The sequence below is a fragment of the Argentina silus genome (assembly GCF_951799395.1).
Source record: "Argentina silus genome assembly, chromosome: 6".
Lineage (NCBI taxonomy): Eukaryota > Metazoa > Chordata > Actinopteri > Argentiniformes > Argentinidae > Argentina > Argentina silus.
Window position 1 is genome coordinate 7,541,442 of NC_139660.1, and position 24,344 is coordinate 7,565,785.

Genomic DNA, 24,344 nt, shown 5'->3' on the forward strand with positions numbered 1-24,344 from the left:
ATCAGTTATTCACAGAGCTCAAGCTAACCTTAGCATTCCATTGTTGTTCGACATCTACAGTATACAGTATGAGAGGCCGATGCTGCTAAACCACAGACAAATGTTTGAGTCCAATATAAACAGGCTTCTTTATTTAATTTTTAACATGTGATTTCTGACTGTCTTTGTGCAAGTGTTTAACTAACACATATTTTATGCATAGCTCTGACAATTAACACAAAAAAAAGACAACATTCTTTTGGGACACACCCATGAAAACTCATTGAATCTTCAAAACATATTTCATCAATGTCCTAAGTTTATTCTGTATTGTTTCTCCTGCCCTCTCAGAGTCAGCCTCTCAAGTCCCTGCGCAAGCTCCTGCACCTCTCCTCCTCATCCTCCAACCAAACAGCCCCCTCTGACATGCGCTTCCAGCCTCTGCCCAACCCCCCCTCTGCTAAAGGAGGTTTCAGTGAGGGCCGGGGCCACACAGGAGTCAGTACCCCCCAGTTGAAGAGCCGACAGGCAGCCTACCCTCCCCCAGGACAGCTGGAGTCCAGCTGGCATGCGTCCGCCCTGGGCCGCGCTGAGGGGAACCCCTACCCTGAGCAAATGGTGGGCAAGGGAGGCCAGAATGGGCATGGCTTCGGACGCCCCTCACGCTCACGAATAAACCTCAATGACCTGAAAGAGACTGCCCTGTAGTCCTGCTCTATCCACAGCTCTCCCTCATATTCACCATAGGCCCCTTTGCTGCCTGTGAGATTATACACCTGACGCACACGCACGCACACACACACACACACACACACACACACACACACACACACACACACACGCACACATACACACACACACACACACACACACACACACACACACGCACACATATACACACACACACACACACACACACACACACACACACGCACACACACACACACTCACACACACCTATTCAGAACCCCTCAGTGTTTCTTCTCACACTTTGGCCGAAAGGATAGGCCTATTCATGTCTTAATTTTGTTTTTTAAAGCTTCCATATTTGATAGAATTTGTAATAATATCTATGTAATGCTGATTATAATTTTGGTTATAAAGTAAATCATTAGAAATTAATAATATATGTATATGGCTATCTAAGATGTAGAGTATAAGTGTAAGAGTTTTAGTTTCTAAAAATAGAAATATATTACATTTTACTGCATAGTATTTCCATATTTCCTTAAGAATATCTAAAGTGTCTGAAACTGTAAGTTAAGTTATTGATTGTTACAATAATCTAGGCTATTTATGTCCACTACTGTTGTGTTTATTACACCCAGGATTTAGTTGTTCTCTACCTAGAGCAGTCTGTCTTTAGATGTCCTCTGTCATACTGGTGAGAGACGCTCTGTAAACCATAGTGCAGCACATGCATTTAAACGTTTGTCGATTTCTACATTGTTGACATTTCTGTGAGTTGACAATCAATATGCAGCTTTTGTTTGCATACATTTCACAAGAGTCTTTGTTTTTTCACGAGAAACACCTCATTTTTGATGCAATACTGTGTTAGCAGAAGTACGTAGTATCATTAGCACATGATAGAGTTACCTACAGTACCCCCTGTTGTTCGCAAGGAAGCATTGCACTTTATAAAATTCATCCTTACAGGAGGGCCCATCGTTGCGACTAAAAGGTATGGAGAGGAGCCATTATAGTTCAACTAACATTTAGGATCTGGTTGGTTAGCTTATATTAGGTTAGGTATATTACGAACTACCTATTTAGACCAGTACAAGTTGATTGTATAGCAAAATGTACTGTAAGAGTATTGTGATGTATACTAAACAGTAGCATTACATTATATTGGTGATTATGCTTCAACTGATGCTGCTATTTATACAAATATTTTTAAATAATAAGATTAAAAGCTTGTGAAAATTATTAAATGGTCGGAACCAAATGTGTTTTAAGAAAATATACATTTTGTATACATTTTCAGTTGTCAGGCCTACCCCTACATACCCCATGTGTGTATTACCCTAAAGCACTTATAGCATAATTATTGAGTTATTTTGCAAAACACTGAGCCAACCTCTTTCTGCCAGTCTATGGGAAAGGACATCTTAGGCCTGATGCTAAAGTACTTGTTTTGTTTTTTACCTGTCTGATTGTATTTCATTGTGGGAGGACAAAAGTTGCCTGGCTAAAGTGAAACTTATATTTCTTTCTAAATTGTGCACTTTAAACAGGCTGTATGGTCAGATACAAAATCCAATATACAGTATATCTACATTTTTCTTCAGTTTGTGTTCAGTGCCCACACAGTGTGTGAATACTGTCAAATACAGGATATGACTTATGCCCACTGGACACAGCTACGTGTCTCAAAAACACTGACTTTTGTATTGTATTGTGTTCTGTGTATTCCAGGTACTGTACTTCATCTGTAAGGACTGTAAACACTATTTTTACTCAACACAAATTGTCTTTCCTGGGATTAATGTTTTGTTGAAAGAACACAGTGTATTATATTAATACCAATGTGTGATTTATTTCTTTGGTAATATTTATAACAGAAAATGTTTATCAACAGTTGAAATGAAACAAAGTATTAAGTTTGTGCTTTTACTACAGACATAAATTAGTAGCATAGTTAATGTTTTATTAGCTGTTTTGTTTCCTCCCTCAAGGGAGCATTTTCAGAAGAACAGCAACCCAAGGATGAATGGTTATCCATTTAAGAATACTCATGTTTACATCTGTTAAATCTCTCCAATAAAATTCACTAATCAACTTTATTTTGCTGTCATCAAATCAATCTATCAATCATAACCTAGGCACCATCAGTGTCTATGGGTCCATTTTTGGTCTACAAGGCAAGTGGTATTGGTTTATCACAACTTCTCCCTGTTTTTAGAATCTATAATTTATAAATGTCTTCAAGCATAATAGAATTCGGTTCAGTTATCATAGTGTCAACTCAGCTCAGAGTATCATGCAAGCTGATGTGTCTTACCTGACGTGTCTTACCTGTCAGACCCTTATGTCCACTCGTGTTTGTGCCCTATTGCCACTTCTGCTATACTACAGTAAGTTATGTCAGCATCATCATTACATTGTAAAACAATCGGATTTTATTTGAAGTCAGCAATTATTAAGATGACAATTTTGGATCTACTTTAGAAAGTCTTCTTTAAATTTCTCTTTGAAATAATATATAAGAACATGTATTTTTCATGTTCATTACTGTTGCTTTATTGAGGAGCATTACCGCAGTTGCCCTGAATTTATAATCCAATGTGTTCTTCAAGAGAATAGGAAATAGGACTCTATATTACTTTTACATCACAATACAATACATTTTCAAATGAAAACATGTAAATAGATAAGACAGTACATTAGGAAATCCAACATGTTGACATTTCATTTTTCTCTGGGTTTAAATCATTACATGACCATATCGACTGCACCTGAACCCCATCAGCTATTGTTTACCTTCCCTTATCAACCAAGCAAGTGACAAAAACACACAATGGTCATTGACAATCAAATACAAGGTGACTCACATACCCCAATAGACGAAAAGGATACAAGACAGGTACACAAATGCTACTGTATACTGTATCTTGACAGTGCTAACTGGACCAATGTTTGGCAAGTGTGCGGGAGTTGGCAGGGAAGGGTGACAGTGGGTGTGGTGGGCAGGCTGGGGACATGGTATGCTTCAGGTGCATTTATTCAAGCACATCAGTAGCTCCATCCTCAGAGCAATGCGGGTATGCCAGCCGAGCGGCAGCAACCGGATGTAGCGAGCCACAATGGGTGGACGCAGCAGGTTCTGCACAGATGAGGACCGGTCTGAGTTCCCATAGAACACCTGAAAGAACAGAGTGGGGCCGGAAGTCAGGCATGGAAGTCCATAATGTCCAATATGTAGTATAACATACCATCTGATCATTTCTGAGTATCACTATAATAGACACATGAAAGTGAAAAGATGATCAAATTTAACTAGCTATAGATTAGGTAGTTCCCTCTGGAGAGAAGGTACAAGAGAGATGAAATCCTACTAGAGATTATTCCTATATGGACTTTTCTAGACCTCTAAACCTCCACCTGCATGCTCACCCTGTTGTTGCCTGTCTGGTCCTTGTAGTAGATCCAGTTGAGGTTTTCAATGGTGCGGTATTGGACGCTATATTTGGTCACCCACTCCTCTGCATCGCAGCGGCCCTGAGTGAGGATGCCAGATACCACGTTCACCTCCTTCAGGTCAACCTGGATCCACTGGGTGTTGTCCTGAAACTTGGAGAGCCACGCACATCTGAGGAGGGAGGAAGAGGAACATACAAAGTGTGGCAGGGCGCTTCCACAACGGACAAAGAGAACTTGTGAAGGGCAATGGGGAGTTGATAGCAGTGCCAAGATAACTCACCCAAAGCCCTGGCCGTTGAGACGAGCATGGTCGGCGGTCCAGGAGGAGTACCAGCCGGTGTACTCTTCCTGGTTGGCGGAACTGATCTGGTCCGTATCAACAGAGCCAGCCTCAAAGCCCAGGGGCTTGTGATAGGGGCACTCTGTAGAGGGTTAGGGTTAGTATTATTTTGAACTAATTCCCCCCTTATCATGTACCATATGGTACACTATAGGGAATTATAATTACAACAATCAATTGAATGTACTTTTTACAGATTAATTTAACAGTGGTAGAGTGCACTCTGTTGCCAATTTGGCTATAAAATGTTGTGGGCATGCCTCCTTTGGAATTATCATATGGTTGCATAACACTATCAATCCGAAACCCTGCGTTTTTCCAAAAAGATATCTCTGTGGTGACACAGCTTAAATCTGGCAAGTTCAAGTTCAATGTCAAATGTTTGGAATTAACAGATTCTATGAAAATCCTCTGTTAGCTTTTCACTGCCAACGCACTAAATAGCACCTCCTGCTCATATATTGGATGTAAAGTTTTATACCATACCATACATTTACAGGTGCTGATGTTTAATGCACTGTTCTTGTTCTCAGTCAACAACAGGGCTCATTCCTATCACCATTGTGAATATACTCAAGTGAAGACTTCATACAGCTGAACTAAATGAAGATTGAGGGGTATTCTGCTGACTACTTCTACAGCCGAGAGGCATGTGTTAAAGGAGCAAGGACCATCTAGACACAGTATAGTTTCATCATTCCACTGTGAAACATACAGCACAATGACTGTTGCCAGTTGCATTCTTATATCCAAATAGATACAATAGCATTTAACCACCCTCTCCCTATCTAGATACACAAAGAGCTAGCCAGCCAACCATGGTCCTGTTAAACTGTTCTCTCTCTCACTCTCTGCCTGACTCCCAGACTCTTGCATAGAGGAGTAACAGAGCTTCCTCACCTCACGTGTGCTGCTGTTCCCAGTATCGTGGTTTTGGGTGAAGGACAGGCCCTATTTTGAGCCCCTTAATCTTTTCATCACATTGCTACACTAGTAATGGGATTATCTAATGGCATCGAGCATATGCCATCCTTCTCTCTTCCTTAGTCCCTCTGTGTCTTTTCCCACCCCAAAACCTTGTCCACTCTTTCCTAATCTGATGTTCTAGATACCGATTTAGCACGATCACAGCGTGATAGCGTCAGGCAAGGTTAATCAGAGCAGGGGCACAGCAAGCTGCTGAATGACAAATTACATTCTCAGTGTCAACAGGCAGGGGCTGGTGCACATGCCATCTCGTTTCAGTCACTTTTGGAACTGTAGAAGTCACAGTGTGCCCCCACAGACAATTGAACAAACAGCGCACACACACACACACACACACACACAGCATACACACACAGCATACACACACAGCATACACACACAGCATACACACACAGCATACACACACACACACACACGCACACACACACAGCATACACACATATCCTATGTTACGTAGTAAATGTAACATTCGTGCCAATCTCACTGATCCTGCAACAGATTATAACAAGCACGTCATCATTGACCTATATCCCTTATGTCATTTGTCTGACCACGTAGATAACGACTAAAAAGCTTGTGTGATGTTGTGGGCAGAGGCTTAGACAGCATCCCTGTGTGAATGAAACCATGGGCTGGGGGATCATAGCTAGGTGACCAGGGCAGAGTCCTCACCTGGCATGCAGTTCAGCAGGCGGTCCTGATATGACGACGGGGGAGCTAGCACTGTTGCCAAGCCAGATGAGGTGGCGGTGGGATTAGCTGTGGGAGACTGCCTCCCCTGACAGTCACATGTGCATGCTTGCGCTGTCCCAGTCCATGTCTCGATGACCTCTTGGTCCTCCTCCTGCAACTCTTCCTCCTGCACCTCCTCGTTCTGGCACACAGAGAGACACATGGGGATAGTGTTTAATCCATTGCATCATTGCATGGTCCAGCGCCTGACTCAATCTTATTTCAACCTGCCATAGTGGGGTTGATGAGAGGCACCTACCTCCTGTGTGTGGACACCAATTAGGACTGTGCAAATCGAAAGGCAGCAAAAAGGAAGAGGGGAAAATGCAGTGAGAAAAGAAAATAGAGATAGAAATAGAAATAGAAATAGCAGGAAGGCAGAGGGCAGGAAAGTAACTTCAGTAACAGATATCCCTGACATTATGTATGTATGCATGCATGTCCCCACAAACTAGGAGCAGAACTGACACATTCATTTTGCATTTGGGGAGAAAATCTTGCATTTCAGCATGTATGATGAAACACTGAAAGACATAGCCCATTTGGCATTATTTGACTTGAGTGGTGCCTTTGATCATACATCACTTAAGGAATATCAGTCGCCTATTCTGATTAATAAGGTAAATTCAGTGCTTAATTTTCCTACTCTGATTTAGTATAACTTCCCTAAAGGCTCAGCAACAAAACTTCAATTTCATTGCCTAGTCTAACAGCCACCACCAAAGACTCAGAGACCAACAGAATTTACGAATGTCCATTCAGATCATCTCAGAGCTGTGCAGATGTATGTTTCGTGACCCCCTGAGCAAAGTGTGCAGCGCAGATGGACATACTGTACTTACCTTGAGATAACAGCAGGAAAGACAGGAGAGCAACACAGCGCACGCTGACCTCCATCTTCCTCCTTGAGTGTGCAAGAATGTGATGTGTGCACTGACACCCGAAGCTAGTGGATAGGATTACCCTAATCCACAGGACACTGCTGGCCTTATCTAATACCCTTTATCTGCCCCTCCCTCAGCTTTGCCCGATGTGGCATTTGTTCAATGTAAAATACTTGAGAGAAACTGCTAAAACTCCAGAAATTTCCTTTGCTCTTTGAGTGGAGCATCCACACTCCCTTTACCTTCACGTGTGGCATCGGCTAGTCCAGCGTCCGATTTCTCATAGCATGAGATTGGTGTAATTATGGGCTCTTACACCAATATTATGCTTTTAAATCCATGCATGGGAGTGGACACGTGCACATTACAGGGAAGAGGATGGAGAATTGGGACGTACAGTTGATGTTTTTCAGTCACTCAAACAGGCCTATATTAGAATGAAAATCAAATATGATTATGGATGCATGCAAGCCAACATTTGTCACTTAGACCTACTCCAGAGATCCTAGGGAGTAGATGAGATACTGATTGATTTAGAATGGGGCCAAAGTGTTTATTTGCCACAACTTCCCCTAATTGAGTGTCCAACAAATCACTGACCAGCATGCAATTATTGAGTGATAGGGGATGCTAGGGACACCTGGTGCTACCAAAAATTAGTGGGTTGGTATAAATAGGCCGACAAGTAGCATTGGCTCACTATTTTATTTCTGGTGGTATACGACTTGGTAAGTAATTAATTTGAACACATTGCACATATTTAAAATAGTAAAATACATATCACCTGAACTGCACTTAACCATTGGGCTAAAAAACAATTTCAGCTGTAACTTCAAGAAATTAACAATGAAAAACCGTGAAATGATGGTTAAGAAGATCAAAAAGTCCTGCGCAAAGCAGAGAAGGGTCAAAGCATATTCAACCAAAATGTATAAGCTTCAAAAAGAGGTACGTCTAAACCAATTGATATCCATTGATTAATCATAGAAGGATGCCGTATTTATGTTTTTATATTTGTTTGACTGAACAGATCTGCCCCAGAAAGGGCAACTTCCCTGCTATGCCAAGAGTTCTTCCCGCAGAGCTGACCCAAACGGTGGGGTCAGAGGCTGCCCGGCTGTCGAAAATGAACAGACGCGGCGCTATTACCAGGCACGAAGTGTGCTGTGCCCTCTTTCAAACTCTTCGTCCGTGTGTGAAGACTGGGCAGGACTCTTGACCTGGCTGCGTCAAATTTGCACATGATTTTAATGTAATAAAGTGTTTTATTCGAATAGTCTTAACTATTTGTCGTTTTCGCTTCATTGTGTTTTGAGGCACTCGTCGCAAGCTTGATCCTCTAGCCTGCCGTTCACCATCGATTAACTTCACCTGATTCTCCACAGGTGTTTCGGTCTGTTCTATCTTCACTAGGGGGCGCTCGAACACTGAAGTTTGTCGAGGCATTGGTTTTATTACGTATCTGAGAAAGTTCTGCAGTTGCTTGTGACTTATTGTGTTTCTATGGGTTGAACTTAATTGATGTGGCTACCTGTACCAGGTGATAGCAATTGGACAATCACTAGTGCACATGCTTTTAAACTGATGTCTCAGTAGGTTGTGTGTACGTATATATTAGGTGAACCACAAGCAGCCCATCACCTGCTAATGTTTGCTTGTAGTTTTAAAACAAATTTAAAAAATAAAAGCATTTTAAAGTGTTGGAGTATGCCAACTCACCTTATTGTTGAATGCACATGTTGATCACGTAGCTCAAGCACTGTTTTACACTAGCTCTTTTGCATGTGGCATAATTATACCACTTCTCAAAATTCAACTGCTTACTTTTTTACATTTTACTTCATGGTATTCAGTTGATTATCATATTATTTAGGAATGATGTAAAAGACCTGTTGGTAATGGTATGATAAAGGAATTTGTTCCAAGTTCATTCAGAATGTATCCTTCAGACAACATTCGAAGAATGACATTGGGGCGATATTTTGATTGATCTACGAACAGCCAAACAGAGGCATGGTATTAACGCTCATCGCGAGTAGGCGGGAATAACGGTATTTATTGACCAATGAAAAAGGTCCAAAGTGTTCCATAGACCAATGGGAAATTTAGTTCTCGGCTGGCAACCCTCCGAGACTTACATTAGAGCCGTGGACGGATATTCACTGTGAATGCTGAACGCAAGACACCAACTGTGCTTTTGTGGGTGATTTTGTTATGAGTATTTATTTTCCGCGTAAAGAATATAGTTAATGGTAAGTCGTCTTGGGACATAATTTTTACACACTACTTGCTAGAAATTAGCTGCTTGTTTCTCTATCGCTTGTCATAAAATGAGAATAATACTGTGTATGTTGCTCGAGAGTGTAAATGAGGTGGCTAGACCTCAAGCTTCCTACTTTTCTCGTTTGTCGTCAACTTTGCGGCATGAATAATGTCTGTCGTTATCTGTGTTTGTCAGGTGTCTGGACAGCCACTTATCGATTCAGTCTGGTTGCCGACAGTGCGTGCAGATTGCGCCGATGTGCGCACGAGCACAGACTCCGAGAATAATGCACAACTAAGTCACACTCTGTTGCACTTACAACCAATGCCATCCCTGACAATCTGATGCATTTTTTGTTGGTTGTCATGGACTCATCAATTTATCATATTTCTTGGCCAGAAGCTAGATACACTGTCAGTAGCCTATTACATGGGTTGAAGACCTCAAAATCTCAACCATAAAGAATTGTTTTGTTTTATTCAGGTAGCAGATAGAGCTAGATAACCACCTTTCCCCCCTCTCTCCCCATCTCCAGATTCTCCTCCTGCCTGTTCTTCTCTACCCTCTCCCTTGGTCTCTCCACCACAGGCACTTCTACCTGTCTGCTACCTTCCCTTTACACGTTGTTCTTCCATCTCCCTTTGCTGTTTCAGATGCAGTTCATGCTGCTATTCAGTCGGCAGGGCAAGCTCAGGCTTCAGAAGTGGTATGTGCCCTTGTCTGACAAGGAGAAGAAGAAGATAACTCGGGAATTGGTGCAGACAGTTCTGGCTCGAAAGCCCAAAATGTGCAGCTTTCTAGAGTGGAGGGACCTCAAGGTTGTATACAAGAGGTCAGTGACAAAGCTCAAGTTACCTCCCACCTTTTAGGCCATCACCACAGACAAAGTAGGCTACCCTGGTTTTGTGAAAGATGGTGTCCAAGATGACACAGGTCATTGTCAAATGTGTTTTGATTGCTATCAGTTCTTTTTTTTATTGCCTACACGACATGAATACTTATGTTATTTCTAAGTATTAATTTTCCAAGGCTACACATTTTACCAGACGGACTAAGATGTCATATGCCCGCCTGCTCATTAGTCAGGGGTTAGAGAAAGAGATGAAAGCAGCAACGTACTCAGACTGCTGTAAAAAGGAGAACATTATTCTTGCCTCATTATCCGCAGTTGCCGTGCCAACCGATGGGTAGGCAGAGCTGTTAGTGACCCAAACACAGCAGTCTCACACAGCACCTGGGACGCTGACCAATCAGTGACCTTGTCTAGACATCAATTCACCAGTGACTGCATACAAAGGTCACGCTTCTTTTGCAGGACAGAGTATATACAGCGCCCTGCGTGACTAATGGGACAGTGAAGCATTTTCTCTTCTTTTGGCTCTACACTCAAAAAGAAGATTGGATTCTAAATCAAACATTTACTATGAGGTTAAAGTAGCTTTTATTTTATTTGATGGTATTTGTGTACATATTGGTTTCACCATTCAGAAATTACAACACTTTTTATGCATAGTCCCCCAATTTTAGGGTACCCAAAAGTAATGGGACAATTGGCTTGACAGGTGTTTCTGGTAAGTCAGGTATGTTTTTATAATTTGTGAGGGTAATGTCAAGTATTGTCAATGTCAAGTATTGCTTCAATAATGAAGGAATCTGTAGAGCTGGCTGCCTGTTTCAGCAGCTCCGTCTTTTTTAGTTATTTATAGTAGTTTATAGTAGTTTTTATACTGTTTGTTAAAACCAACATGGAAATTTAACTAAAATAACCATGGACACTAAACGTTTTATTTACTTTTTCACCGTTTTACTACTTATGGGGACTGTTTTTATTCCTGGTGGATTTGCGTGCTGCGAGACCACTATTGTTTACTTTAGAGAACAGCTGATCGCTTTGGCTGAGCCGGCAATGGTTGTCGGCTTGCAGCCCACTGTACCTGAGGAAATAAGGAGATGGCATCGGGGAAGCAGAGCGGGGGTGAAGCGACGGATGAAGAAAAGGAGATATAAACTATCTTCCTTCTATCATCATGGGCAACATGAGATCTCTGGGCAATAAGATGGAGGTGCTTACGGCACTGGCGAGAGGACAGAGGGAATACCAGCCTCCTGTAGGCTGTCCTCCATCAAAATGTACAGCATACCACCAAAATGTACAGCATACCACCTCATTGTGCAAAATGTACAGCATATCACCTCATGGTGCAGGGTATGGTTTTGGCATGTATAGCTGCCATTAGAACTGGCTAGAACTGGTCTTTATTGATGATTGCAATTCTGAAGTGTATAGAAACATCTTGTCTGCTCTTGTGCAAGCAAATGCCTCTAAATTCATTGAATGGCGCTTCATCATACAGTAAGCTAAATGGCATATATAAGATAATGACCCAAAACATACTGCCATAGCAACTAGGGAGTAAGGGCCAAAAAATGGAAAGGTCTTGACTGGCCAAGTCAGTCTTCAGATTTAAATCCAATTGAACATGCATTTCATTTTCTGATGATAAGATTTTAGGCAAAAAGACCTCAAAACAAACAACAAATGAAGATTGCTGCAGTACAGGCCTGGCAGAGCATCACCAGAGAAGATATCCAGTCTGATGGGGTCAATGGGTCGCAGACTTGAGGCAGTTATTGCATGCAAAGGATTGTCGACAAATAATAAACATGAGTGCTTAATTTGGACATTTCATAAATCTGTCCCATTACTGTAATTCAGTAATTTCTGAATGGTGAACAACATGCCATCAAATAAAAGCTGAGAATCTCTAACCTTATAGTAATTGTTTGATTTAAAATCCAAACTTTTGGAGTGTAGAGCCAAAAGAAGAAAAAATGCTTCACTGTCCCATTACTTGCGCAGGGCACTGTATATACCCCTGTATAATAGGTGTGTCTTTGAACCTCTACTGATCACATAGAATTGACACAGTTTTATCTTTAACACAACAAAAACAAAAACAACATGTTGTTTGTTACATTTGATACTAATAGTGAAATTCCTGTTTCTTTTTTTTGTGTTGGGGGAAGATGTAATGAGTAGTTACAGTAGCTCACTACACTGCTACATGGCAGGACAAGTAGTTAACTACTGAAAACACTAAGATTTGAATTTAGTTTAACTACCGCCAAGCTACAGCAAAATGCAGTTGAAGTAGTAGTTGAGCTACATGTAGTGGAACTACTCCCCAACTCTGGTGACTCAGGTAAGCATGGCTTTGTACGGGGGGGGGGGGGGGGCATAGATCTGCTTGGTTTATCAAATAGGGAGGGAGAGTGAGGATAGAAAAAGCACAAAGCCTTGCACTCTCAACATTTAATTATCAAGAACTCTCCCATGATTTGTCGTTTGTTCAGTGATGTAATCAAGACCTGAAAGCTTATCTTTCATTTTCACAATCTGTTTTCTAATTTCAAGGTTCAGTGAGGAAGAGCAGCATACTGAGATTGTTGGGAGCCAAACAGGAGCCAACCTTTAGTTCCTATGCACATACTTAACAGATTTGACAAGCTACACCCTCATGAACCTGCACTGCTAAACAGAACAGACAAATCAGTGTTTCTGTTCCAAAATACTTTTGTGCTGTCAAAAAACCCAAAACACAAGATGCTTTTAGATTAGGCTAGTTTAGTGTTTCATTAGTGTTTAGTGTTTCAAGGCATGAGGCGATGTGCTTAATAATCACTTAAATGGAATGCGTAAATTGTGTAAAATGTTTCAGATACCTCACACTGTTATGGCACGTTATGTTTCCTGAATATTATAGTCAATTTATTAATTTCCCTCTTAAACAAGCCGCCTCAAATAGGCTTAACAAGCTACCAGCTTGCCCCCTTGGGAGTTCTGAATAGATTCAACTAACTCTATTATTAGCCAATCGTCACATGCTGTAAGAGTGCCTGAGGGATTACCAGGGATAACAACGAGAGAGACATGAGGAATGAATGACTCTCGGCCTCCTGCTGCAGGAGTTTACATGAATCCCCATTCCTATATGCTGAAAACAGCAAAACTCCATTTCAGAGAAACGCTCCCTCAGCACTTCTGAAGTGAGTTGAGAGGCGATATACAGTCTCACTTTGTGCTCACTCTGTGTGAGAGCACAGCTTTGTGTTGGCTCTTTGTCTCCAGCCCTGTGGCGGAGGATAAATGGAGAGTCATGCCAAGCCTGCTACCCTCTTATAACTGGACGTGATAACACTGCCATCTCGGATGTTTCACCTTCACCTCAGTGAGGAGAAATGCTCAGGCTCAGCTGTGCCCCATTACTCACTATCTGAATATTCAGCCATGTTGTGTTGCCAAAATTGCCATGTTTGCAATGTTAGTTTCTCTATGCATAGTTGATTTTAGGGCATAATTGGTTTATGCTAAGAGGCTTTCGTGCTGTGACAGATACGCCAGTCTGTACTTCTGCTGTGCCATTGAGGACCAGGATAACGAGCTCATCACACTGGAGATCATCCACCGATACGTGGAGCTACTGGATAAGTACTTTGGAAGTGTAAGTCTTTATCTTGTTTCCCTCCCACCTTACCTCTACAATATGGTCTGCCACTGGGCTATTGACACCTTACATTACAATGCTGTGTAATTTTTCAGTACAGTTTAATAAGTACTATAATTACTCATTTTTTACATTGTACTTGTATGTATAGCACAAACTCTAGACCCTACCCCTAACCATGAATTTAATAATTACAGTAATTACAGTAACATACAGTGTAGTTCTTGTTGGATGGTATTGGTCTGTTGCAGTGTTATTGGGTTCCTTCCTACCTTACAGGTGTGTGAGCTGGACATCATCTTCAACTTTGAGAAGGCCTACTTCATCCTGGATGAGTTCCTGCTGGGTGGGGAGGCTCAGGAGACCTCCAAGAAGAATGTACTGAAGGCCATCGAGCAGGCCGACCTGCTGCAGGAGGTAAGGCACCTTGCTACAGTAACACTCAAAACTGATCAAAGCAGGGACCTTTCAAACCTAACCTAACCCAGGCCCAAGTGATTGGTATCAGCTGGCATTTAGGATTTTAAGAGTTAAGACACTTTGACAGCACAAAAATGCTTATTACCAACAATAATGCATATTGTGATTGTATCGAGCGCGTTTTTCAGTAATCTTAACTTTTTATTAGTCTAGGTCTAGATTATTGCCACCTTCTCAAACACTGATTTGAAAAACAGAGGTTTTGAAATTCTATTTGAAATTGGTTTTTGCAACATTTCTATATTTTCGTGCCCTACAGTCAGTCTCTCTGTCTCTCTCTCTCTCTCTGCTACTGTGCTTCGGTCCCTTGTCTTTCACTAGCCTTCACTGTTAATGTGTTGAGATTATAGAATGTCAAGATTGAGGGCAGATTAAACCAGCCAACTGCCGGAGCCAACTGCCGTCACACATCCACTCTCAGATACAAACATGCTCATCGTTTAGAGAACCATTGTTTTGGTTAGTGGCTTTGATAATTGCATAGTAACCAATTATTTTCAGACAACAATTGATTCTCTTTTGCTCAAGTAGAGACTGTACTCTGCGGTAGCATGACCATTAGAAGGAAGTTTCTTTTATAATTGCCTCATCTGAAATGCATGGCTTCTATATGAATGCACCCATGAATGCAGCAGCCTTACTTTACATTTGGCCGATGATAAATTCTGCTCCTATTTAAAGGGCTGTTGCCAACTCTCTTCTTGTTCTTGACATGACATACATGTACAGCTCTGAACTGCAGCTCTTTTATCCCCTCAGTCCAGTGCAATCTTTGATTTTCTGTTCATTTGATTCCAGTTGACATCTCTCTCTCTCTCTATCTCTTTACTCCCTCTCTTTGTGATTTACAGAACCTAGATTTTCAAATCCGTCTCTTTCCAGGTACAGTTCATTGATCCCTGTAGAAGAAAACCCATTTCTAGTTTTTAGCATTAGCTAATTAGCTGTAGTTTGGAATAAGCTCATCACAGAACCAAAACCAGGAGCAACAACATACCATTAACCACACTATTAACTATTTTAGAGTACTGTATATGAATGTATTTGAAGAATACATGTGATACTGTCGTTACTGGAATTTGTTTATCGTAATGTTTACTGGTAGTAACCCATTAAGTCGTCCAACTGTAGATCCTAGATGCTAACCAGTAACAAGGGGCATTTCTCAGAGCAATATTTTCTGGTACAAGCATGGAAATTATATTCAAGGCTGAGCAACATGTGAAGCAGAAAATATGTTTGCCTTTCATCTCTCAGCTACATGTCAGGAGCTTGTTAAGAAGCTCCACTGCCGTGTTCATGAGAAATATTCACAATTCACTCACAATTACAATATAGAAGGAAGGGTGGAAAAATTGTTAGAATTAGACTTGGAGGCATCGAAAGAAAACAGTTTAACTGCAGAAACACAACCTACAGCCTTGCCGCCACTCGGGCCCCAGAGGCAGATCTCTGAACATAATATTCAGACATTCCATGAGATCTTATGGGATTTGGGTTTAAACATGAGCAGGCAGCTATGCAGCCGAGAAACAAAGTCTCATTGTCTATGTCACAGAGACCACACAAATAATTCTGACTCAATGAGCATTCCACTTAGAGGGGAGCCCAATTAACAAAACCCATCTCATTCACTGTAGTTAATCATAATTCTTATCGTCAGTGCTGTATCCTACATTTGTTCAGAAACTCTCTGGGGGCTACACTGCAGATACTGTTGTCAGCCAGCTACAGTACAGCAACAATGCTTCAATGAGTGCAGCACCACCATCCATAGTTATTACTGTCGCATTGCAACTACGAACCAGGGAGGACTGCAGTCCCAAAGGAAAGCAGGCTCAGGATCAAACATTGATTTACATTCAGGTGTGAGATTCTACTGTTATGGAATGAACAGTCTGGATCACGAATATCCGGGAGAGAAGTCTTGATCTTTATTGTAGTATGACAGGAAACAGTACATATACATGTTCTTACTAGCTCTGCAGCTAGGCTTCTTTGATTATCACTCTCAAAAAGTGGTATTTTTAAACAGGAACATAGCCCACCCCTTTGGTATTCTAGTTAGGGGAGAGGGAATAGGAGACAACCCCACCTGATCTGGCCCTCAGGGCAGTTTATATCATAAATAGCCTAGCAGGCACCAGGTCAAAATATGTAATCTATGAGACCATATAACAGATACCTAGTTGCCTAACAAAAGGCTACCTGCCATAAAGCTCAGGACCCTGACCCACATACCTTCCCGTACTTTTCCACTCCACAAATCACACCCCATATGATGTTAGTATCCTGCGTTGTGTTCGTATATTCATTCTTACAATCTATCACAGGGAAGCAGTAATATTTTACCCTGGTAGCTATTTAGTTGTGATCCAAAGGTTTGAATATAGTTGTTTTTGTAGTTAATTTGGTTCCCCCCCCCCCCCCCCACACACACACACACACCTCACCTACCTATACCTCACTGTGCATCTTTTCTTCATGTACTGTATACATAGATAGAATAGACTGTCTCACCTTAGTTAATTCACACCACAGTCTAGTTTTACCCCTCTAAGTTTAGTATAGTTTTTTTTTTCTTTTTCTTTGGTTTCATCATGTTTCATCATATTTTCACTCTGGAAGAATGAAGGTTGGAACGACAAGCGTTTGTAAGTGCCCTCTCCACAGTTGACTGGAGAGATAAGTCTCTGATTGGCTCAAATCTGTATTTGTAGAGTCAGAGTGAAGACTGGGGAGGTTTGCCCAATGAGGAGATCTTATAGAGGCGCTAGAGTCCAGGCCTCCCTCCCTCCAGGTGGTTGGTAAATACCAGACTGATGCAGTCCGTCCTTAAGCATGGGTTTCCACTGTGTGGCGTGTACTTTGACTGCATGTAGCATACTTACCTAAATTGGTATGTTTGCCTCATGATGCTGTGGGAAAAGCAGATGGCAACATGAGGGTCGTAATCAGATGTGCACCCAAAAATACAGTCTCTGAATGTCTTCAGCAGGTGGCATATTTCAAACACTTATCTGTTTCTGTTCAACATAATAGTAGTTGTAGTAGTAGTAGTACAGTATGTAGTACTAGTGGATAGTAATAGTAGTAGTTGTTCAGTTAATGCTTGCTAAATAAGTTTAAAGCTAAATAAGTTTCTCTTTTTGTTATTCTCTACTACAAGTTATAGTATTATCTTGTCAACAGATATATTGAAACCAGACAAGTTTTTAAAGATAGGTGAAGGAACTATGCTGCCTGTGAAAAGACTGTTTTTATGAAGAATAAGGTTGACCCACTAATTGAAGAGATTGTTTTTGTTGGTAGTGATTTTGATTCAGTTTAAACATTTGGATAAACTATTCTCTCAATAGGAATTGCTCTTTACCTTGTTTTGATAAAAGCAATTTGGACATGTTTTAATTGTTTGCCCTGACGTTGAATTTATTTTTTAAGTTCTTAAAGTATACTCAATATACTAGTTATTTCTTTAAACTTTCTTGGAGATTTTACTTTTTCATGGTGCTGAAGAATGTAATTAATCATTTTATAAATATTTATTTTGAGGGCAAAAAAAACGATGTGCCTAAGCAAGTATCAGACAGTAGTTCTGTCCATTAAAGCAATAAGGCAAGGGAGACCTTGGTATATACCATGAATATTACAGCTAAGAGGTGTTGTTAGGCACAACGCGTAAATTGGATTCTATGACTGTACCAACACTTGTTTAGTGGTAATTACCAATACCATCACTACTGTATTTTATACAAGTTAAATTTAAACTGTCTTAGAATATTCTTAAGCATGTTGAGGCCTCTGCCTTCCCACCAACACCTGATAATCTCACTCTGTATGCTCTGATGGGTTTAGAAAGCTGTACTTTGGTTACAGATATACTGTAGCATAACTCCACATAAGCCGATGGGTAGAAGAAATCAGATGGTGGGGCGGGGTAAAATTGGAATAAGGGCTTAGGACTTCAGGGTATTAGTGGTGCATGGTACAGTAATTACATTGGGAGTAAGACATACCATAGGGGATATAATGGATGAAACTATTTTGATTAGCTTTTAATGAAATGTTGTCTTAAGCTGGGTGTTATTGTAGTGTAAGCAAAAGGAATTCTTTGTTTGAATAACAAAAATATAAAATAGAGTCTGAATTTTAGCATCTGGACATTGATCAAATAAGGAAAGTTTCTCTCTTTATAAAGAAGACCCACTAGAGTGATTAAGCTATTTTTTTCTCCTCATACAATGTTTGCAGGTATGCTGGTCCCAAATATGGCCTCCGAATCCTCTGGCCTTTTCCAGAGTTAAACCCACTGAGGTGAATACTGTATACGTGTCTGTGGTTTTACAATTAGAGCCCTGATAGTTAGATGTGACCGGTTTGTCTGGAACCCATAGTTTGGTAACTGTCTGCCTTCATAGGAGGCAGAAACAAAATGTTAGTATGTCCCGGAAAACACTGTGTGGGTGTATGAGTCTGTGTTTGTGCACTTGCTTCCTTTGTAATCTCATGCTTGTTTTTTTTGCATGGTATTAGCTCCACATACATTTAAAGGTTAAATGGTTAAGCCAACAATGGCAGTTTGCCTTGCCAACATACCTTTAATGTATCCCTCCCAATGGTTACTAATCTGGTGACTGGTGACTAATATATTTCAGACAGAAGAATTTAGAATGATCACTGACAGAAAATTAAACAAACTGCTGCAGTGTAACCAACATATTTTCATACTATATATGAGAGGCTCAAGGAAGTCCAGGTTTGTAGGTTCACTTACTTATATTCAAAGAATTAGCCTATCAAATAAAATAACAAAATAGATAGGAATATAGTATTATTCCAATTTCATGTACTATACTGTGAGACCTCTTTACTCTGCATGCAGTCCATCCAGGGGAATATGTCATGCCATGCCTGCTGCTCTGTTTCCTGCACCTTGTCTACACCCTGTGACTCGTGTTCCTGTGTGAGGTGGGTGGGCGGGATGGCTTGGCTTGTACACTTATGTCTTGTAAGCTTTGTGCATTTCTCTCCCCCAGCCACGTCATGAGTACTTTAATGTGCCTGTGTACTAAATGGCTGCCATCACTTCTGCTGCTGCTGCTGCCACTGCTGTCCACCTTGCATGATGAGCCCCTCCCCCTCAGCACCTGGCTCTTCCCTCTCTGCCCCCTAAGCACCAGCGCCACATCATCATTGGTCCATCCCACCACACACTGTCCAGTCGCTCACCTGCTATGTATCAGCTGAACACCTTTGTGTGATTTCCAGTGTTTGATGTATTTCTGTGAAGAGTCCATGGTTTGAAGTGCAAGCTATGTAATGTTTAATACAGTTGCTTTATTCCTGTGTTTAAATTCTAACAAAGTGAAAGCTACTGAATGTATTTATCATCTTGCCCATGGGCTCTTCATTCGCTTGATGTTTTTTTTTAATTTATTTTTTACATTTCCTCTCATGTATTACACTTTTTTTCCCACAATAGATCATGCATAGGAAGTATTTACATTATGGAAGAGGTCATTACACTTTTCTTGTGATGTCTTATGGGGGTTCCATTTTATAGTATGAGTGCTGTGTCATGTCTAATCTTGGTCATTGAATTTCATAAGGAATTCATCAATTTCACAACTTAAAATAAGTTCATGAGATTTGTAAGACAATATAAGCCTACTGTACTGGAATCGTACACTGTAAGCTTAACTACTTAACTGTTACATCATGGTTTTCATATTTTTATCAATAAGCTGATCGAAAGTTGTTTTTAAATCTTGGAAGTTATTTATAGAATAAATTAAAAATGCACCTGCAATTCAAGGAAGACTGTTTTTAAGGTAAGAGAAATTTCAGGACATAAATTAATAAATAAGTAAATTAATGTGTACGTTTGCTATTTGCACTGATTAAACAAGACGTACCATATGGCTTTGTTTGTTGTTGTATAATGACTATGGATATTAGGCTCAAATTTAAATTAAGTCTCAGTCTAGCAATATTCCCCTGAAAAGTAATTATTTAATGCACATTATAGGCTATTGGATAAAAATAGAGCATTTATTAACAACAATCTTTTTTTCATAATACAACCACTTGTCATCTGGATTGCTGTATCTTTTATATTGATTTGATTGTTAAATTAAATTAAGTTGTTATTGACTGTTTTGACTCATATATAATATGAGTTATAGTAACACATTATAACCTTGAGACACATGCTTTTAAGAAGTAATAATGCAATATACCTGCTTTAAGTAAAGTGTTACTTTTTGTTTGTCCTACTAATTTTAAGAGTTACAAGTAGAGTTTTTTTTTTAATGTATTTAAAAGGAAGATAAATAAATTGCTCTTGATTACGTTGTTTGACATTGCAGTAATTTATTTTGAAACATTGAGTGCATGTGATCTCTGAAAAACCTGGTTTAAACCTTAATTGACAGTGTACAGTATGTAAAAGTATGTACGGTATGGGTTTTAATATGATTGAAAGGACTGGCAGAACATTGAATAAACATTATTCAGAAAAACCTCTCCCCATAGGTCAGGATGGGGTTAACAGCTATAATACAGTGATGATTGACTGCTTTAGCATTATAGCCACACACGTTACCCTATAGTGACACAGAGTGGGCCCCAGGACACAGGCAGCACTGGCAAACTGGGCTTTAATTGATTTCTCCCCAACAGTGAAAGTCTGTGATTCAATGAGTAATTGTTTACTTAGGGATCAAGATCTGTGTGGCGAATAAGACCTTTCTGAAGTGAAAATGAAAACTCTGGAGTCAATATGTAAGAATGGACTCCTCCCTCTCACCACAGGGAAGTAAATAAATGATGGCTGTTACTCTGTGCTGACACAACTCCTCTCTTTACTTTGTGCTGAACCTTGTTAGGATGCCAAAGTAAGTGTTACTCTTTTATTTGTGTCATCCAGAAGAGATAACAAACTGTTATCTAAGAGTGTTTAAATATTTGCAGCCGTACATTTATTTCATTATTTGCTATAGATTTCATTGTCTCTCATTTATCATTCATCAGTGTAGATTTTCATGACTGAGTAAGTCATGTAAAGTTGGGTGAAAAAATGTGTATGTGACAACATTCACTTTGCAATCATACATACAGTAGAACTGACTAAGTGCATTTGTCTAATTACTGTATTATAATGCTGCCATTTCATCCACAATGACCTATTTAGAATGGAAAACAGTGCATTGCTAGAAATTATATTACCATCAGAGGCCATCTGTCTGTATTTATTTCATGCCCAGCATATGTCTTCTTCATAAATGTTTTATTGCAGTCTCATACTGACGCATAGAGTTGCCCAATTAAAGTGTTGTTCCCGTTTTTTTGTTATTGGTTGTTCCTTTGTGTGTATAGTAGACGCTGACGCTGAAGTCTACACCCTAGCATGACATTGTAACTCTTGTTGGTGTGTATTGTATTGTTACCACAAGGTTCTGAAATGAAGATGTTGGTTTGAGTGCTGTTCCCATGAGCTAGTTGCATTGCATGACTGTTGAAGTGAGGTTGTTGTTCGGTAAGTAAGGTTGCCTAACATTCAACTCATGTTGTGGTTACAATGCATTACCAGTTGTCACTGTCAGTGTGAAGGCTATTGCAATTGTCATGAATGCGGTCCCTCTCACCTGGGCTGCGGTTCCTCTTTCCCTCTCTAGGAAGCAGAGACTCCACGCAGCGTGCTGGAGGAAATTGGACTGACATAAACATAGTCCCTCATCACCTGCCCAAATACCACACACTCCTCCATCTTCCAGCTATGTTTCTGTCTGCTCACTGATGTAGCACACAAACAGTGTTAATAACTGTGCATCTCTGTTCCAATATTCAGACTCTCTTTTCAATCTTTTAACAACACGCACAATATAGCTAGCAGTGCTAAGGATATCTCCCACTAAATTATTGTTTATTATCAGTATTTCCCTTCTGCCTTAAGATACAGTGCCTTCGGAAAGTATTCAGACCCCTTCACCTTTTCCACATTTTGTTGTGTTATAGGCTCAATTTAAAATTGATTAAATGAACAGAATTTGCATCAATCCACAAACAATACCCCAGAATGACAAAGCAAAAACACATTCTTTGCTCAGTTTGTAATGACAACCTGATCCACACAGTGTGTAATTGATTCCTATGCAAACCAGAGACCTATAAAAACAAAGATATTAGTTGCAAAATTACATTATCCATTATACTATTATCCTTGCATTAAGATGAATTCAATTCAACTTATTGAGTGATTTGTTGATGACATTTTAGCATTTTAGCTCATGTTAAGAGTGTCATAGCAAAGGATCTGAATACTTATGTACATGAGGTATTTCTGTATTTCAATTTTAATAAATTTACAGAAATTTCTAAAAACCTGTTTTCACTTTGTCATTCTGGGGTATTGTGTGTGGATTGATGGCAAATTCTTTTAATTTAATCCATTTTAAATTGAGTCTATAACACAACAAAATGTGGAAATATACTTTCTGAAGGCACTGTATGTCCACAGTACAATTATTCAAAGTACATAGTGTTGTAACAGGGATGAAATGTTGGTTGAATATTAATTAACTGTTTTCCACACCAATATTACCTGAGATGCTTACAGTACATTTGACCAAATCTATTCAGGATCAATCCATCCATAAGTAAGGAGGCTTTCTGACCTGAAACTTTAAAGAAGAAACAGGCAAACACTTTTTCATAGATGCTTAGGTTCAAAGTGCAGTGCTTTGTGTAAACATTATAAAAAACCAAAGAGTTATTTTTTTTAACATTGCATCAATGTGACAAGATTCGGTAGAACTCAGTTGAAAGCACAAAATAGGCATTTCATTTATTTTACTGCCCTGGAAATTCTTAGAAATGTGCCAATGTGTTGTGGTGCATTATTACAGCACTCAATAGTCTAGCCACTGTATCTGTCATGTTGAATTATAGATTCAGATGAAACCTATTTCTCACATATTCAATCAGCCTAGACATAATCACCAGTTGGTGTACTGTAATTATGTGTCCACCATCCAAGTATTTGTTTCAGCCTTTCATCATATCAATAACAACATGAACAGTATATGTACGTATGTCTATTTTGTTTGAGTACTGTTTTTGTGTTGTTGTTTGAACTGGTGCAGTGTTTCGTGTTCAACTTGAAATAGATTTGTTTACAACAGTTCACAAGTGGTGTTTTCCTCTGTACTGTATTTTTCCTATTCAAAGTTCTTGGAATCTATGAAATCGAGTAGGGGGATGCACATGGGGATCATAGTCTGGTTACACTATAGGTTGAATACCCATTTTTAGCTTCATTAGTAAGGGTCAGGAAACTGAAATCAAATTACAGTAACACAATCTATGCTTCTACCTTTCAATTAGATATGCTTGAAGGGCCTAAGCATCTATTATAATGTGCTTACAATGTTAACATACATAACAGTGTCTGCATGCTTCTTCTTTCTGATTGCATGTACATGCATTATTTCCATGCATGTCTAACCTGTCCAGGTGGAGGAAATGGAGATATTCCTGGTGTGTATTTTTGCAACATTAAACAGATTAATGAAGCAGGCCAAAGGCCAAAGAGATTTTGACCTCAAATGATACACGCAATTGTCTCAACTGAGAGATCTGCACATTCATAAGTTAGACAGTGATAATGGCAATACCTCCAAAAACTGCACACACTAAGAGTATTTCCAAAACCTTTAGATGAGAGATTTTGACAGGAAGTGAGGCATATCCAATTTGATTCAGTCCTGCACTGTAATAGGCCATTTGGGTTTGAGCCATAATTCTGTGCTCAGTGAGTTTCTCCATCTTTTCAAGGCCAGGTATAATTTTCTTGATCCGTACTCAATTCAATTTGCTTGAGTTTTAAGGGATGACATCAGCTCAAGATAATTTGTCTTTCCCTCAGTCTCTGATTCCATTACCTAGTTCACTTGAGGCTCTGCTCCTCTCAAGGTCATGAAAGTTGATTATCAAAAGGAGAGTGTTGCAAACTGAAAAAAGATATGACA

The 24,344-nt window shown here is 39.9% G+C and overlaps 3 protein-coding genes across 4 annotated transcripts in view; 2 read left to right on the top strand and 1 right to left on the bottom strand.

The window, feature by feature from the left end:
* LOC310806176 (cyclin-dependent kinase-like 5) overlaps positions 1-2,739 on the top strand; it is a 32,014-nt gene extending 29,275 nt beyond the window's left edge. The window contains exon 19 of the mRNA XM_083672191.1: positions 331-2,739. Coding sequence (XP_083528317.1) covers positions 331-687 — 357 coding nt within the window. The 3' untranslated portion in view covers positions 688-2,739. The remainder of the gene's footprint in view (positions 1-330) is intronic.
* Positions 2,740-3,694: 955 nt separating this feature from the next.
* Positions 3,695-7,081, bottom strand: LOC310805774 (retinoschisin-like; the record flags this gene model as incomplete). Its single annotated transcript, XM_083671581.1, has 6 exons — positions 3,695-3,847; positions 4,099-4,294; positions 4,406-4,547; positions 6,125-6,326; positions 6,444-6,469; positions 7,027-7,081. 6 exons carry the CDS (start codon positions 7,079-7,081, stop codon positions 3,695-3,697), a joined length of 774 nt encoding a protein of 257 aa, XP_083527707.1.
* A 2,165-nt stretch (positions 7,082-9,246) lies between these two features.
* Positions 9,247-23,488, top strand: LOC310806181 (AP-1 complex subunit sigma-2). 2 transcript variants are annotated; one of them, XM_083672199.1, is made up of 6 exons: positions 9,247-9,320; positions 9,985-10,163; positions 13,725-13,833; positions 14,116-14,253; positions 21,204-21,212; positions 21,993-23,488. In XM_083672199.1, the coding sequence occupies exons 1-6, from the start codon at positions 9,318-9,320 to the stop codon at positions 22,038-22,040; spliced, it is 486 nt and encodes a 161-aa protein (XP_083528325.1). In that variant the 5' UTR covers positions 9,247-9,317; the 3' UTR covers positions 22,041-23,488. The 2 variants fall into 2 exon arrangements, with proteins under 2 accessions (XP_083528325.1, XP_083528324.1); XM_083672198.1 differs by lacking the exons at positions 21,204-21,212; positions 21,993-23,488 and adding an exon at positions 19,353-19,526.
* Positions 23,489-24,344: the final 856 nt, after the last annotated feature.